The 17,411-nt window shown below is 38.4% G+C and overlaps 1 protein-coding gene across 10 annotated transcripts in view; it reads left to right on the forward strand.

Annotated features, from left to right (window-relative positions):
* The window catches only part of LOC142377266 (calcium-dependent secretion activator 1-like), a 79,342-nt gene that overhangs the window by 12,255 nt on the left and 49,676 nt on the right, over positions 1-17,411 (forward strand). For all 10 annotated transcript variants that reach the window (XM_075461200.1, XM_075461190.1, XM_075461196.1 and 7 more), the window contains exons 2-3: positions 7,567-7,680; positions 10,179-10,511. In XM_075461200.1, the coding sequence (XP_075317315.1) occupies positions 7,567-7,680; positions 10,179-10,511 (447 nt within the window). The remainder of the gene's footprint in view (positions 1-7,566; positions 7,681-10,178; positions 10,512-17,411) is intronic.

Here is a 17,411-nt window from a genome sequence, read left to right on the forward strand (position 1 = left end):
GCATTCAATTAGCTAATGAATTTTACTCAACTGCAGCAACAGCTGATAAAGCTGCCTCACAAGTTGATGACATGTTGATTCGAAACTTCAAGGAGATAAAAGGATCAGTGTGTGTCGGATCCTGAACATTATAGATGGTATAATCCTTGTGAATGGCAGCTGTTATGTGTTCTGCACTGTATATGAGATTTATATGATAAATATAGAGTGTGACACAAAATACAGATTGGTGATCGCTTATATTTGAACATGATCTGTAGTTTAAGAGATCAAACTGTTTCAAAACACATAATATTGATAATTCTGACCATAATGTGCAACGCTATAAATTCTGTTGCACTTCTAGTAGAGGCATCACACTTAAAGGCGGGGTAGGGGATCTTTTTCTGGAGCATTTTTTTACATATTGCTTGAAATACTCTTCACACCCCCATTGCAACCAATTAATTAAAAGTTTTGACACAAATATGAAAAGTTTTAGTGGCCTCTAGAACGTACAATCTAGGAAAAACAGTATCCAATCATACTGAACGGACCGTTAACAATGATTGGATTCTGATGCCGTCTATCAAACTGCAATCTGCTCCCCCCTCCCCCTCCTTCCCCCTGTGCGCGTACCCTGCTCCGTGAACGAATTACGCGTCCAGAAGCTTGGCAGGAAGCTAAATTAGAGCCAGCTTGGCTAGCACCTAGCATTATTAAACGTATAGTTAGCATGTACTAAATACTAAATACTAAATACTAAATACGGCAACGATCGATGCTTGCTGTCAGAACAGCGCTCGTGCACCTTTGTGCTCGTGCACGTTCATGTACTCTAGAGGCGTGGCTTCCGGGGGAAAGTGAAGAAAAGGGTTGGGACTTTTGACCTGGGTATTTTCAAAATGCAGCTTCGCTGGACTCAAAATCCAGGATCTCCTACCCTACCTTCAAGGCCTTAAACACTAAAAACACAAGAAAATCAAACCCTCTATTCATGCACACAGTCACTCAGTGGCAGACCTGCTTCAGTCAGACGGAAACATCAATCACGAGTCATGTTCAGAATGTGTCAAATAACCACAAAACTTAAATTATCTGGACCAATATGTTCACTAATATTAGCCTAATGCTGATGAAGCTACAGTATAGCAGTTCTATATGTTTCTCTACGAGTCTGTCGATGAGTAACAATAGTGTAACAATAGAGATGTAGCTATACTATATTTTAATCAGATTATTTATCCACTATATGGCACAAATGTTTGTATATTCTAGCACTGCTTAGTGTTAATTTTGGTCACGGTTCTTAAAGACAAACAAAAAACCCCAAACACGTCCCACATAGAAATATATCAACCAGAATCAGAGTTATTATAATTAAAAAAATAAAATTTTAATCCGTATCAACCGCAAATTACAGTGCACCCAGGAAACTCTTTGTAAAAGTTGTTTGATATAAATTCAATTATTGTGAATTTTATCACATTTTATCACATTGAAAATATCAATACCAAACATCTACTGTTTGCCGACTGTGAAGAAAATTTGGAATGTCTTGTGAGATATAGCAAAGTGATCTTGTGACAGATCTTAATTACATGCATATACATATACAGACATATACAGATGTATTTTACTTGTTCAGTTATCAATTCCAACACAATAAACATTGCGCTTCTGATGTCTCCACTCCTGTGACAATGTTGATGCTTGTAATGTAATAATGTAGACAGCTGCTGCTCTTGAGTCAGACAAAAATGTCTTCTGAGGGGGAAGGAAGGAGTTTGTGGGTGATGTTAAACCCCTTGGCTTTAAAGCATGAAGTTGCTGGCTCACAAGTTAGGTTTAGATATTCATAAGTAGATGGTTAAAACTTACTGGTCATACCACCAGTCCAGTCACGCAACACAGAACGAGTACAATACAAAAAAATGTCGCCTTGTAATTTTCAAGTCCCGGATTGTGAAAGTACTACATATTGGACGTGTACACAAACAGTCCTATTTCGCAATTTCTGGTGAGACTGGGTTGCAGATAGATTAGATAACCAAAAATGTACCTTTTAATTTATAAGAAAATGACAATAATTTCATGGCAAACTCATGTACTTTCCCTTTGCACTGAAATTGTGAAAAAATCGTTGCATATAGCAATATTCAGAAAAATCCTTTTTCAATTTTCTAAAGAACCATTAGTGTTAACAAATGTGTCCCTGTTGAGACTCAGCATGAACCTCTGTTGGAGGCTCAAGTCATACACTTTGAAATTATGTTCCGTTATAGCCAGACACATTTCCAATAAGTGATATTACGTATAATAAAAATCGGATCATGTTTAATGGACCTAAATTACAGACACATTGAAACTAATAAATGTTCCGCAATGAGTATGCTTCAACCTAAAATTCAAATCCTCTGTTTAAACTGTAATGAAGTTACTGTACATGGGCATTGGTGCCCTATTGATACGTGACGTGTGATTGATGCCGCTGCCTACTTCATTGAAGGCAAATGAATCACTTTGTAACACTGCAATCTTGATAAGAGCTACAGAGAGAGAATCGATATGAGCAAAGCAGGAAAATATGTCTTGGGAGTCTGGCTTTACTGATGAAAATGGAGGCATTTTCTCTCATCTATCAGCTTCGTTGCTAATCAGCACAGTTCTCTAATCAGCTATGAAATGAAAAGCATTGAAGCTGTAAGTTATAAATACTCAATGCATTTGAAGTGTGCTTTGGTGAGGAGGTGCACACTATTTACCTAGTTTACTGCTGCGTGCCTCTGTATCAGAGATGCAGCAAAACACATTGTTAGCAGCTTGCTGTGTTGTCACATGAAGTCAAATCGGCCAAGAGAAACTGTTAGTAGAAGCCAAAGTATTATTAGCATTGACCTTTCATTTTAATACCTTCAGATAAAGGACAAATGTGTTCTGTCACTGTTGGAACATAGTATTCCATCTTTTTTTTATTTTACCCAGGTATCTGTGTAATTATTCTGAGGCTACATGCAAGTTGATGATGTGTGAGGGTACTGAAGACCATTCTTCTACTGTCTGCATTTGTTACAGCTAAGGCTGCAACTTACAACAGTTTTCATTGTTGACGTGACTGATAACTGTCTGATATTTTCTTATTTATCAAATTGGCGTCAGAAAATAGGGAAAAAAACACAACAAAACAAAAAGTTATTTTATTTATATTATGATTGAGGTCAGAAGCAGTAAATTGGTATTTTGCCTGAAAATGGCCAAAGGCATTGTTTGATTATTGAGAAAAACTGCTTTAATTATTTTGTGTGAGTTGATTCTTGATGAATTGTTTCAGTTCTAATCACAGCTCATTAATATGCAATTAACATGGTCCTAAATCCATTTGGTCTAAACACCACTAATACTGCTTTCTGAAACGTGTACTTTGAAGGTGTTAGGCGTATACAATGTGTATGTGCACTAGTGTTTCTAGGTGTTTTTGATAATTCTAAAGTTGGTGTTAATAATCAGTTCTTGAAGTGTCACTTTAGCTTTGTCCCCAGACTTTTAAGTTTGTTTGGCTCAAATAATAATAATTATTTTTTTTAATTGTTTATTGTCGCATTGGGCACATCTTTGGTGGCAGCCTAACAGCTCAACATTTGGTATAGTTGGCAATATTTTCTTCTATTTTCTACATGTTATTTATATAACATTTGAATATTTGTATTTATTGTTTCCCATATATAAAAGATGTTAATTGATATATTAGATCATTAGCATGCTCTGAGCATGGAAGTACAGGCTCGTTTAAAACACACTCTGTCTTTCCATTATTTCTAGAGAGGAAACAGGATTAGTAAAGATCATATTTGTGACAAATCTTTTAATGAAAAATAAAATACACTTCATCTGTATGCTATTCTATTCATTATATTGTGTAGTATAGTATAAGGAGAGACATGCTGTATGATTTATTTATCCTCCACCTCATTTTTCAAATAATGGACAAGCAAGCAAAGACAAACATGTCCCCCTGGACCAGCTGATTTTCATACTGGTGTTCATATTTGCATTTGTTGCCTCAGGATGTTCCTTGAACACCAAGATCTATCAAAGCATAGCAGGAAGGGTCCACACTACTTTCACATCCTGCTCTTATGAAGATAAATAAACCCGAAACCTTTAAGCAGAAGTACTAGTATTGATCTCTGATGATGTTGATGAGCTGCTTGATGTTGTGAGTGGGACTTTTATGTTTAGGCATTGAGTGGTATTTCATCCACATTCACGCTGTGAAAACGTAGAAGAAGGAGTGATGTCTTGGTGAAATGATTTGTGATACTTTGTGTTTAGATCAATAACACTTTTACAACAAACAATGAAGAGGTCATGTCATGACTGACCTCTTCGAGTCTATTTATGATATTTTAAATGTTCACTCCTGCCTACATACTAGATGAAACTAGATGTGAATTCTGACATTATATCGTCCTTATTTTCTTATTATCAAAGAGGGGTTATGGTAGTAAGACAGACACACAGATGGTGATGAGATTGCCTCACAGACACATTATATGTGGTACTTTTGCATCTCACTCCTACGCAAGTGCCTGTCATTTGCGATGTACTGAATGCACAGCCACACTCAGTAACAGCAGGTCTCTGTGCTTCTTTGATACATACAACAACTTCAATTTGTAGAATAAAGCCAGTTGTCAGGGGGAGATTATAAGTCACTGACTCAGTAACAACGCATGATATCAATCCAAGGACATCCACCCCTATGTGAAGTTCAAAACTGAAACAAATGAAGAGATGGAAACACAGCACACATGTGAAACTGGTACGTCTAAAGAATTTAAAGGCTAAAAGTATATAATTTGACGCATCGTAAGTATTATGTCTGATTGGATATAAACGCCTCATGTCTGCCTTTTATGTGGAAAATGGTAGTTCTAACAAATTCCAGTAGAGCAGTTCTGCCTACTCACTCTTTCATCAAACCTAATTTTAAAAGTATAATGCAGGTCCACAGTGCAAAATGCATTCGTTTCACTTATACTAATTCAACTTAAATTTGACTATTTTAAGGAATTTGTTATTCTTAGATCTAAATTTGATTAAAACATTTTTTTCCCCCTTGTTTTTCTTTTTTTAATATACTATATATCAAGGTGTGTCACAGTTTTGTCGCCTAACAGTCTGGGTTGTCACTGTCTAAGGCTCGAGTCGATGCGCCAGTAGTTGCAATCTTCTCCGTCACAGAGGTGTCGCTGCTCCGTAAAGGTTGCTACTCTACAACGACGAAAGTCGAGAAGAAAACGATGTCACTGTCATCAATGATACTGCTGCTTAGTAAAAAAGGCGACAAAAGAGAAAGATTCCTGACATAATAGCTGATGAGTCTGCAGAAGTTGAAAGTTCAATAGGTGTGTTCTCACCATTATAGACTGATATAGTACTTAGAATATTGCTATAGGATTAAGTGTATTGTGTTACCCTTTGTTTGTTTGTTTGTTTGTTTGTTTGTTAGTGTGCTTCAATGGACGCACTTGGGAATTATTGTTACTTTTCAGGATGCAACAATAATAATAATAAAAATAGATCGGTTTTATATAGTGCTAATACTCAACGCCGCTGCCAGTGAATGAAACAACAGCAAATCCCTAACGACACAATTTATTTATAAATAAAAATATTTTACGTGATACAGCCATGAGCCTATTTTTGAGTTGGTCCATCCAGTTTGTCCTTCTCAGCGCGCGCAAAGTTACAAAATTCGGCTGGTGCACGACAACGCGCTGCGCCGTCTTTTCAAGGTCATTTTGACGTCACGAGCCGCCAGCGCCGTGAGCAATGCGTCAACTATAAATCCAGCTTTATTATATTAAAGATGTGGATTCGTGCAAAACATTGTTTTTGGTTGAATGACGTTCCTATTGTGCCTTAATGACAAGAAGATCAGAGAGACAAACAGCACTGAAAACATATCTCTGATGATGAAAAACCAGCTCTCAAATGTTTACAGCAGCTCTGCGATGCTGCAAAAAAGTTCAACTTAGCCTTTAAAATTCTTAAAAGAACTATTTTAACATGTTGCTTTAGAACAGGTTTTATCACATGTTGACTACTTTAGCTTAGCATGTTAGCATTATCTGCAATTTTAAAACAATAGACTGACGCCCATTTTCACATGACAGTTCTACCATATTGGTGCAAAAAGAAGACATACTTGTTGACCCTTGGCTGTTTCTCTTTAGTAATGGAGGACAAGCAGAGGCAGCTCAGCACCGCATTGGTTTGGGCTTACACACAGCAAAGCTGGTGTTGCAGGATCAACTGACTGATGACAGCGGCGCCCGTTAGAGTGACAAGTTCCACAGTGCCAGCTTGCCCTCAAACACATAGTGCATTTCGCTTCTGTCACTACTTCCCTTGCCAGTTTAGAGGTGCATAAGTTACAGATCCACTTTAACTGCCCATGTGCCTCAGAACTTTCACACCGAGCACCAATGTGTAACAAAGGATCATCAGTTCCAGTTTAAAAGGCTGATGTAAAAAGGCCTTTAGACTAACAAGAGGGTCTTTATGTTTTGGATTTTTAGTCACTGACACCAACTGTACAAAAACCTGACCTAATTGTGACCATGATGAGTCAAGAGTTAACTAAGTGAAAAAATGACCTAGATTGGCCAAATTTCAAGGATATCTGCTCATTGATAGTTTGAGCTGAAGTGATTCAAATTGTAACCAAGAACGATAAGTTATGAAGCTGGCATGGCAAAAAGAAAACGTAACACTGTGCTTTTTTTCTTTGATATTGCTGAGTATGTGTTGGCTGCTGTTGTTTGTAGTATTCATGGGCAGGAAGACAAAGCACAGGTGAAGCCTGGAGGTACTCAGTTGGGTGATATTGGGGTGGAATTTCTTCTATTTGTGGGTCCTTTCAGCTTCAATGGACCATGATTTACAATGCCCACAAGAGCAGTTTTCAGCTGTCTGTGAGTGCATGTGTATGTGATGGTGGATTTGTCAGCTCAGGCTATGGAGGTTATCCAGATGGAAGATTTCAGACAAAGTGGGGTTTCACTCATGAGGGACGATAAAAAAAAAAAAGAGATGTCAAACTGGACACAATAGAGGGGGACTAGACTAGAGGTAGTGATTCTGCTCAGTAGGTAAAAAGTAAAGTGAAGCTCCCAGTTTAATCTAAATTCATGCTCTCACAAGCTGTCAAAATTGCCCCGAAATTACTAAAAGAACGAGTTTGTAGCTGAAATCCCCTTCAATAAAGTTCTGGAACTTTATATTATAGCTTGAGGTAACAGATGATTTTAGAGTACCTTATTATTAATATTATAATACTATTATATTATTAGTCAACTGCTAGATGATGCCTGTCTAAAGTTGGATGACAAAAGTCAATTTATAGAAAACCGTGGGTAATAACACCCGTGTGTAACGTTTGCTTATGTTTCCTTCTAGAGGAGCTGAAAAAAATATCTGAGAAAGAGAATGTTTGCTGTTAGAAAATGGTTGAGTATGTAGTTTAAACTGTATGTGCTTGTTTTGACAATTTTTCTGTACTGTTTGTCCTTGCCTCCAAAGATAACCAAGCAACAGCTTCAGCAGACCAAGGATCGCTTCCAGGCTTTCCTCAATGGAGACACACAAATTGTAGCTGATGAGGCATTCATCAATGCTGTGCAGAGTTACTACGAGGTAATAACACACCATAGCAGCACATTCACAGTCACATCCACTTTTTATGCATACATGAGAGATTGATGCTTTGAAATCATTTGATCTATTATTCTTGCGTAGCTTGTTCATAGATATGTTTTTCTGTCTGATTTTTAACATAAAAATGCAGCTGCATATTTTATTCAAATAATGTATAGTATTTGTTGTTGTATATATTTATATAACCTTTTTGATTCTTTATAAAATTTCAAACCAGCATTCGGTCTGAAAAGTAAAAAAACATGACATAGTGCTGTTTGTTATTGTATGTCAAAATGCCTGAATTCAAAAGACTAAGTGGTAAAATGGTGGCTGAAGCTTTTCCCTGCACAGATTATGAGTCAGAGCATGTGGTTGACACAGCCATCTTATGCAGCCTCACTATTCAATCTGCGGAGGGAAAAGTCATTATTATGATGCATACAGTGTAAAAGACATTAAAGAGGATATGTTAAAAACTGAATGCGTGATAGAAAAACAAACTAGACAATAAAACCAGGAAATTAATTTAATGGGATTTGATTCCTCAGAATTGTGTAAATAATGACTGAAATCTAAAGTATTAATTTTCTAAATTGACAATCGGAAGTTTGAAATGAGATACCTCTCTTTGCCTGCTCACGTACTGTATAGGCTTTCCTATCTATCAGATCAGACTTAAAAACAAACATGTTATTTTTAAATGAGGATTATAACATAAGATATGACTCCTGCTGAAGATAATTTACATCTGCAAAAATGCTGAAAAAAACCCACAAAAGAAAGTGTGCACAAAGTATGCTCTGTAAAGTATGGTCCTGAGATGTTTTAGGGCTCCTATGCACCAAACTGACATCCAAAGCAAGCGGTGACTGCAGACCCTCCTGCTGTGTCTCCTCATGTCAGCGGTGTCAGGGAAAAAAAATTTTGCTCTTGAAAGCACCGCAAAGACAACCTCCAACTCTGACGAACTCGAGCAGGAGTCAATAAATGATTCAGTCGGGTAAAAAAACATGAACAAAATGTTTGTATAAAGTCAGGTCACTGTTGATTCATTACTTATCATCCAACATGGGCCTAGCTCTGGTATCAGCTGTTCTGACGTGTATAAACATGTGTTTCGATTGAAAGTAACACATCATATGGATTGTTTTGTACATGTAGGTCTTTTTAAGACTTTAAGGTTTATGGTCTGAAAGATACCATGGTTAAAGTCGCACAAACGTACTACGGGGGTCCTTTACTGCGTTCAACAGCCAGTCAAGGATCTCTCTCGTCTGTCTGACCTGACAGCGATGCAACATGTAGAAATGTCTGAAAAAAAGCCCTGACGGAGCCTGACAGAGGCAATGATGCGTTACTTACAGAAAAGACAAGTGAGACAGACGGTCACAGATGCTACAGACTTTCTCGACAGGGTTTATCAGCATAGTGTATAAAGGCCCTTTTACACCATATGGTGCTTTGTTAACCTTACTTAAACAGTTTTCTGACTCCTGCTTCACTCTTCACTGACAGTGTTTTTGTGTGGAAGGTACTGTATATTGTTCGTCGCAGTCTGCAGGTTTTTTGCCTTTGTGATGTGTTTAGAAAGCAATTTTTTTTCTGAAGCGTTCAATGTTAGGAGACACAGCAGGGGTTCCGCTGTCGCCACTAGTTCTTGGTGTTGGTTTGGTGTAAAAAGGCCGTGTAAGGTTTACCATAAAAAGAGACATCATCTGTTGAAACAGCTTTATGAATCTATTAGATTTCATGGTCTTTGTAAGGATAAGTTTTACAATACAAGTTTCTAAAGCAAAAGTGTGCTAGACAATAATTGTTGTCCAATCATGTCCATGTTTCATGTGACATTTTTATTGTAAGATTAGCATAATAGACTACAGATTACAGATTGTAACAGGTTGCTGTGTGTATTTTTTTTCGTGGTAAAAATGTTCCTCAGGTCTATAGGAATCCAAGAAGACTGATTAAACATCAGTTTCATCCTGCAGACCTTGTTTCTCAATGAAACTTACTCTAAGTAACAACGGTAATGGACCATGATGTTTCAGGGGCTGCTGCTGTGTCGCCATGATGCTAAGAACAAAATGTGATCGTCAAAGTGACAAAGCCATCAGCTCGGATGGTTACTTCACTTCCTGCAGTGACAATGAAATCTTGCCTGTCTCTGTCCCTGTTAGCTTGCTAACACAGGCATTCTGCCTCTTGTAAAATGACAGCAACACATACAATCCTGTGATTATTCAACACAAAATGTTGACTGCTTTGTTTTTCTTTTACAATTTCATAGTTGACTACTTTCATTTGGACAATCTTCTATTTTCTATCTTATGTCTAAATTGTATTGTCCAAACAGTTAACGCTAAATACTTTTCTTGGATATTTTTTTTCCTGAAAGAAGAAGTTATGGAAGCACAAAAGCCTAAGATCTCGAAACTGATGAGACAATGAAATGGTTTGTTTACTACAACTATTGACACGAGTCTCTCACAACATAGGTTTTCCTGAAGAGTGACCGTGTGGCTAAGATGGTCCAGAGTGGCGGCTTCTCAGCCGGTGATTTCAGGGAAGTGTTCAAGAGGCACATCGAAAAGCGTGTGCGAAGCCTTCCGGAGATTGATGGCCTGAGCAAGGAGACAGTGCTCAGCTCCTGGATGGCCAAATTTGACACTATCTCCCGTGGTGATGAGGATCCACGAAAAGCTCAGCAACGCATGACAGCCAGCGCGGCCTCTGAGCTGATCCTCAGCAAGGACCAGCTGTATGAGATGTTCCAGAATATCCTCGGCATCAAAAAGTTTGAGCACCAACTGCTTTATCAGGCCTGTCAGGTGAGTTATCAAACCAGCTTGTGACCAGTCTTCTAGGGTTTGCAAATTGAAATACTTCAGTGCTGGTTAAATTCAGTATTAATTGATTGGTTTGCTGAAGACATCAGTTTCACATATAACCTCCTTTCAGAGCATGGACTCTCCAGCATTATGCACTATCACAGTTATGTCTTATTGTCCAAAAATCTCCAGTATTAGATCTTCCGTTTTGAAGATGCATGGCTTCGTGACCATATATACGTTCGCACAATTTCCTTTTTTTTCCTTTTTAAAACACTGGAAGCCTTTTACCTTATTGTACTATGAGCCTGCCATCTATTGATGGCATATCAACCAGAATGCTTATACATACATTTACATTAATGAAAATAAAAACTAATTAATTAACTTGGAACGCAGTTTTCTCAGATATGTAATTGTTAACAGTGATATTAAACATGTTAAATCATTGAAATACTATAAAATCAAAAAAATATCCTTGAGATAAATCCCCTGATACTTCATTGTCAGGGACATATGTTGAGATTTCTGGTGGATAATAGTGGACTCTGGAGTGCTTGTGTCAGACATAACTCTCCTCCCTTTGCCGTCTTTACTGCTCTCGGTTGGATTGCTGGAAGCAGCACTAATGTTGTCCTTCTACTGGAGATTGATTAAAAGTCTTACCCCAACAGGATTTGGAGGAAACCTCTGACACCTATACATCTGCTTAGCATTTAATGTCCAAAGTTCCTCTTCATTTTATTTAGACCTAATGGATATGCCTCTTTGAGGCCAACTTGTTTTTAAATTGCTGAATTTCTTTGGCTCAGGTGTCAGCCCCCTTTTAGCAACTGCTAACCTATAGATCTAAGGAGATGGCAAGAGTTACTGTTAAACAAATTAGATTGTTCAGTATTGTTTGAATGTCTCAGCTGGAAAAAAAATCAATACGAGGTCTGTTCTGCATGAGCGCTCATTAGTGTGAACCTCATAATGCAGAGGTGCAATACATCATCACAGCCCTCATATCCTGTGTGTATTTCTCCTCCCAATCCTTTGAAGATGGCTAACCTAGTTTTTTATTTCGTTCTTTTATTTATTCATTTATTTATGCTGGCAGTAGAGATGCTAGTGTTTGCTCAGAAATCTGCATGCGGAATATAATACTCTGCTATGAACAATGGAGACATCCTGGTAAGCCATAAACAACGCACTATCGTGAGCGCATTGTAGATGGTGTAGAGATGTATTTGAACTGTGATGTGTCATATGACACATGGGGAATGGGAAATAGAAACAGATCATAGCTCTGATTAGTTTTAAATTCATAAACTTTGATATGAGGGAACAGAACAAAATGTACATTTCTGTTTGTCTTTTTGCATTAACTGTTTTTCCAGCTGTTCTTGGCATCGTTTCATCTATGTTTGCTGCAGTAATGAATAATACTCATGGTGACTTTGAGCATCTCTCAGGAAACTATCAGCCGTCATATATTGCCCTTTCCTGAAGGATAGAATATTCTCTGGAAAGGAGATGTGGCAATCCAGTCAGTATGGCGTAGGGCTGCTGGCATCTAATGACAGCTTCTCATGGATTGGCTGGGATTTTAAGGCTATCATGTTTTAGCTGTTATCACAAGGGATTTCCATTTTTTGCAGCCACATCCAAATAGTCAAAAGAAAGCGCTGGAAATGACTTACGGACGGATTGGACCGATATAGCTGCTGTGCAAACCAGATTTTGAGTGTGCTCTGCTTCCTGATGGCTGCCCAGTTATTAATCTGCGGCGACACCAAACATAACCAGATTAATGTAAAAAAATGTTTGGTGTCAACACAGCAAAAAAAAAAAAATTGGTTTAGTGTTATGTTCACTTATAATTCTTCCTTTAGTAGCATTTTCCAAAAATGGAAAGAAAAAAGGTTTGACATTATTTTCTAGACTTCGTTTCTAGTTTAAGAGTACAGCAGAAATAAAAATGCATTCTGAGTTGATCTCATCACAGAAAAATATCTTATTAACCACTCAGCCAAACATAAAGATTTAAAAATCACAGAGAAGATGAAATTATGTTTCAAAGTCAAAAAGACTAATTAGCAATGATCTTAAGTCTGCAAAACTCTGCAGACAGTTTTGAACCTCAGTGGTACAATTCAGAGCCAGTTCTTTACAAAAGTATCCCAGTGTGTAGCTCACAAGGTACATACAGTTACTTAACAACTGTGGTATGATATTGTTAAACTGGTCCTCTGATCCATCAAGCATAAATCTGATCATTTGAGCTAGTGTCTCCCCCTCCTACAGAAGAGTATTATGCTGGTTGACCAGCAGAATGTAATGTTTTAATATTTCCATAGATGGAAGCTAGGAAATGTCACAAATGTTAGCAAGTTGTTTCTCTCCAGTTTGACCTGCAAATACCAGCTAATATCTGGCTCTTGAGTGAAGTGGGAAAGGGTACCAAGCTAGTTTTCCATGCTTACCGTTTGCTTTGAGCAGCAGCCCAATTCGAGGTAAACTGGCTAAATAAGACCAAAACAATAAGCTAATTATGCTAAAATGCTTCCTACAGACTTGGTGTGCAGTCTCTGTGCTTATTGCCTCATAAGTCAACATTTTACTGAGTAAAGTGTGTTGATATATAAAGTATTGATTAGTACACATTGAAAAAAGGTAAAAGTGATAGTTATATTATCATTGACAGCTTTCATTTTTATTATAAAGGTAGCTGCTAGCTATGTTGAATGCTGCAACAATTCCTCAGTTGTTTACTTGATGAATGAATGAATAATTGTGGTTGACGTATAAAAGTATGGGAATAACACATTCAAACTGATCATATAATGTCTGCATTTTTTGGCCTAAATCCTGTTTATATTCAGGTAACTTCCATACATAAAGACGTACAGATAACATTCTTACAACCTATCAAAAAGCTACTTGTAATTCATTGGTTGTTATGACTATAGATATATTTTCTGTTGACTACTAAATTGTTTGAGCAAGATTAATGCTGACGCTCCTTACAGATTTTTATTCTGGGATTTTTAAACTAGATATTTATTCAGACCATTGCACTCTTACTCACATAAAATGATTCCCTAATATCAAGTGGCTGATTGAATTACCGAAGCCTGGGAGTCAAAGTTAAGCCCGGGCCCATCAGGAGGAGAGTTTTCTCCCAACAGAGCCATAAATCATTGTATGCCCCCCAACCCAGACCTGCAGACCATACTCAGTTCAGCTCTGCCTGTGACAGACTTTGAAGGAGGCTCTTCCTGTTCCTCTTTAATTTGTCTTGTCAGCAACTGTTAGTTAGGAAATGTGGCCAGAGCTCTTCCTGGTTTAGCCTGTAGCTGATATAATTGCATAATGGAACCTCTTCACTGCACAAAGGGGTGGGAGAGGATGAGAGCATTTGCCATGCCTGCCGAGCCACCTCTTAGCTGAAAGAGCAGTGGTGCTGAAATGCAGGGGGAAGCTTGACTGCACCCACTTCATAGAATCTGGACAATGTTTATTACAGGGGAACAAAAATGAAAGATTAAATTTGTCCTTGACAAAAAAACCCATCTTTGCAAAAAGATCTCACATGAAAAACTTATTTTATTTTCAAAATGTTTTATTGTTGTTTTCACATCAGGCAAAGTAACATGAGCATTTAAGATGGGTTGTTTAAAGTGCTGAATTTTTCCTGAATCTTTCCTTTTCATTTGATTTAGGATTGGTTTGACATCTGTCTCTTTTGATGCTAAACACTGACATGTTAACCAACATTTAGACTATCTACACTTTGGCAGTTAACAATTCCCCAGTTGACCCCTTTGGACCCCTTTAGAGTTTGAGAAGAATCTTTAAAAATGTACTGATAAGATTTCCTAATTAGGAAATGATGCTACATTCTCAAAGGATAAGCTTGATCTCACTCTGCACATTTTAACATCAACAAGCCTAAATATAGACCAGCTGCTGCAACTCCTCCCGGTCCAAGGAAGCCCTGCTGCCCAGTTCTTTGTTCTTCACAAGAATCCCCTCTGTGACCGTGTTTGGTGTCTGCTGCTAATGTCCCAGCAGCCACCTGGGAAGCTGTCTTCAGCTGGGCTGTTAAATACCCACCCGCCTCTGTTCCGTCCATTTAACCTGCTGTCAACTTGGCTAAGGCAGTGTCGCCTTCATTTAGCAGCTCTGCTGTCAGCTTCCATAATAGAGTGAGAAATATACCTTTTTCCAGTCTTAATTTCATATGTGTTTGCTTGTCCACCTGTATTGTGCCTGTGGGTCATTGACAACAATGACCTTTTAGTAGTTGTTTGTTAGGGCTCTGTGCGGCTCAGTAGGTGGTGGCTATTAGTTCACAGAGATCGCCATCATCTTTGTTCCCCTTCCACAGGAAGGATTTTTTTTTGTTTGTTTGTAGAAATTTTTATGGACATATGGATTAACGTCTTTTGTGTTTGTGTTTTGTGAGTTCTGTGGGGTTTTTTTGTGGGAGGGGGGAAGCAAACACGTATGAAGGTAAAAATGCAATGTCAGACACTGACTGTCCAAGCTGCTGATTTCCAGGCATGACATTGACATTTCTTATGGGATTGCATGTGTCAGATGTCGCCTGAACCACCGTCCAGTAGTGCCCTTAACTCAGAGTGTTTTGACACAAGATTGCCAGCAGCAGGGGGGAAAGGAGCTGCCGAAGCACAACAATCACTATAAGTCACCGTTATGAATGATGGTGGATGAATTTTTGCTGTTGGACATAAAGCTCACCATTGTGATTTTTTTTTCTATGACAAGATGCTCTCAACTGTTTAAAAGTCACTCTGTGGCAAATCTGCTCTGAGTACAACTGTGCTTCTTATGCAGACACTCTGCTGCAGCTGGTGGGAAAGTCTGATTTTGTGCTCTACTAAACAGGGACTCTGGGTTATGCAGAAGGGTGGCTGTTCAGTGGCCAACACTGGTAGCACACCAGACTTAACAGCTCATGCTTACTGTCCTCCATTTAAGACGCATCTGGCTGACATCAATTCATAATGTACACATGAGTGAACACAATCAAATAAAAACTGGTAGATAAGACGTTCCAATCATGAAATGGCTTTTCTACTGATTACATGACAAGTATGTGCAAAATTCATTCCTGTAAAAGGGCTGATTTTCATTATACTCGCCACTGTAACTGTGTCACTCGTTTCCCCACTGTGTGCTACTTACTAAGGCCCTCCCCTTCTGTTAATGGCTGAACTGGGACATCAGCTCATCCTCTCTTAAAAAGGATTGCTGGAAGGGGCAGAGAATCAATATGGTAAAGCTTGAGAGATGAGGTCTTTTAATGTAATAAGTGTGGTTGAAATGCCATAAGGCACAGAGAGGTCAGCTCTGGCATGCATCCCAGCAGCAGGAGACCAAAGGAGTTTGGCACACCTTATGACAAATCGAATTAGGTGCTCAGCTGCTGGGACCATGCACTTGTGTAGAAGTGATATTCTTTTAAGTGAAACAAACTTCCTTAAAATCTGTTACCTTTTTCTAAAACACCATACTTCATTCACCAAATATTTTTGGGTATCTCTAGTTGTTCCTAACAGACAGTCAGTTGACAGATCCCATGAATATCACATGCGAAGAACAATACCAAATGCATTTCTACATGCAGTAATGAATGGTATGATTGAGTTGAAATCCAGTATGATGAGCTCGGACTTGTTGACACAAACAGTCGACAAATTAAAGGGAAAACTTGAGAAAGCCGGCACGAGGTTCTAGTTCTCCCCTTTCAGCCCTACCCCTACATTTTGCTGGAAGAAGTAGCCTCTTTTCTTTTGGAGATCGAAGAATAGTGATCATGTAGCCCTTCTGTGCACTTGAAACTATTTGTCCGACCCCCCAAATAGCAGCACTTTGTTCCTGCCAGTCACAGGGGAGCGGCCAAAGGGAGAAAGTTGGATATGGCCGTAGTTTGATGATGGGTAATGAAACTCCATCAGATGATTTGGAAAGATTTGGAGGGATCGGAGGGATGGAACATCATTTTTCCAGTAGTTATTCCCTATAATGTAGATCCAATTTTTTTTTTAACATTACTGTTAACTGGACTGAGAGATGGTGGCTGTTGAGGAAATAACATGTATCAGATCATTTCCAGTCTCATCAAACTATTAAGTGACCCCCTCATACCTGGCAGAAGGAAGCGTTGTAATCCTCTTTAGGGGACTCCTTCTTTTCCTTCAGATACACATTTTTCCTCATGGGATATGTGATTTCTCAAAAGGACTTTGTATTGATTTGTCGTGACTTTTCCATCTGAGGGGACACATGGACCCAGAGCATGTGCACCTAATAAAACACCATAATCATCATCCTCACTACAGAGTTTGTTTTCTTTAATTTGGCACCCATCAGAATAAAAAGTGAAGCATCCCATTTTCTACTATTTTAGAAACCACGTAGAAAGCAAAATAACAACGGACCATGTTTGGGTTTTTTTCAAAATGAACTTGGACCAGGCTGCTAGGTGCAAATGTGCCGCAGGCCTCACAGAGTTAACGGAGCTGACTGGTGAGTCACAACATCCAATTTGACAAGAATGAGATGTTTCGGAGAGAAAAACAGAAGGAATGTGAAGCAAACATAAGCAGAGAGCAAGAAAAAGAGATCAGGCTTCTCCACTATTTCCTTGTGTCAGCTAATATAAAAATCGTATTTATTATAGACGTAAGAGACTCACAAATATCTCTACTTTTCATAACTGTGGGTCAAATGTTCGGCTTAAATACAGGCAGGATTTTATAATTATTAGGAAGCTACATAACCTCTAGTTTTGTCACAGGGTGCCAAAACAGTTTCTGATGCCTTATTCAAGTCAAAAATAATTGACATTGATATCTGCCGCATTTTTAGTGCCCTCTCGGCTTGGCC

Source organism: Odontesthes bonariensis, chromosome 3 (assembly GCF_027942865.1).
Source record: "Odontesthes bonariensis isolate fOdoBon6 chromosome 3, fOdoBon6.hap1, whole genome shotgun sequence".
Classification (NCBI taxonomy): Eukaryota; Metazoa; Chordata; class Actinopteri; order Atheriniformes; family Atherinopsidae; genus Odontesthes; species Odontesthes bonariensis.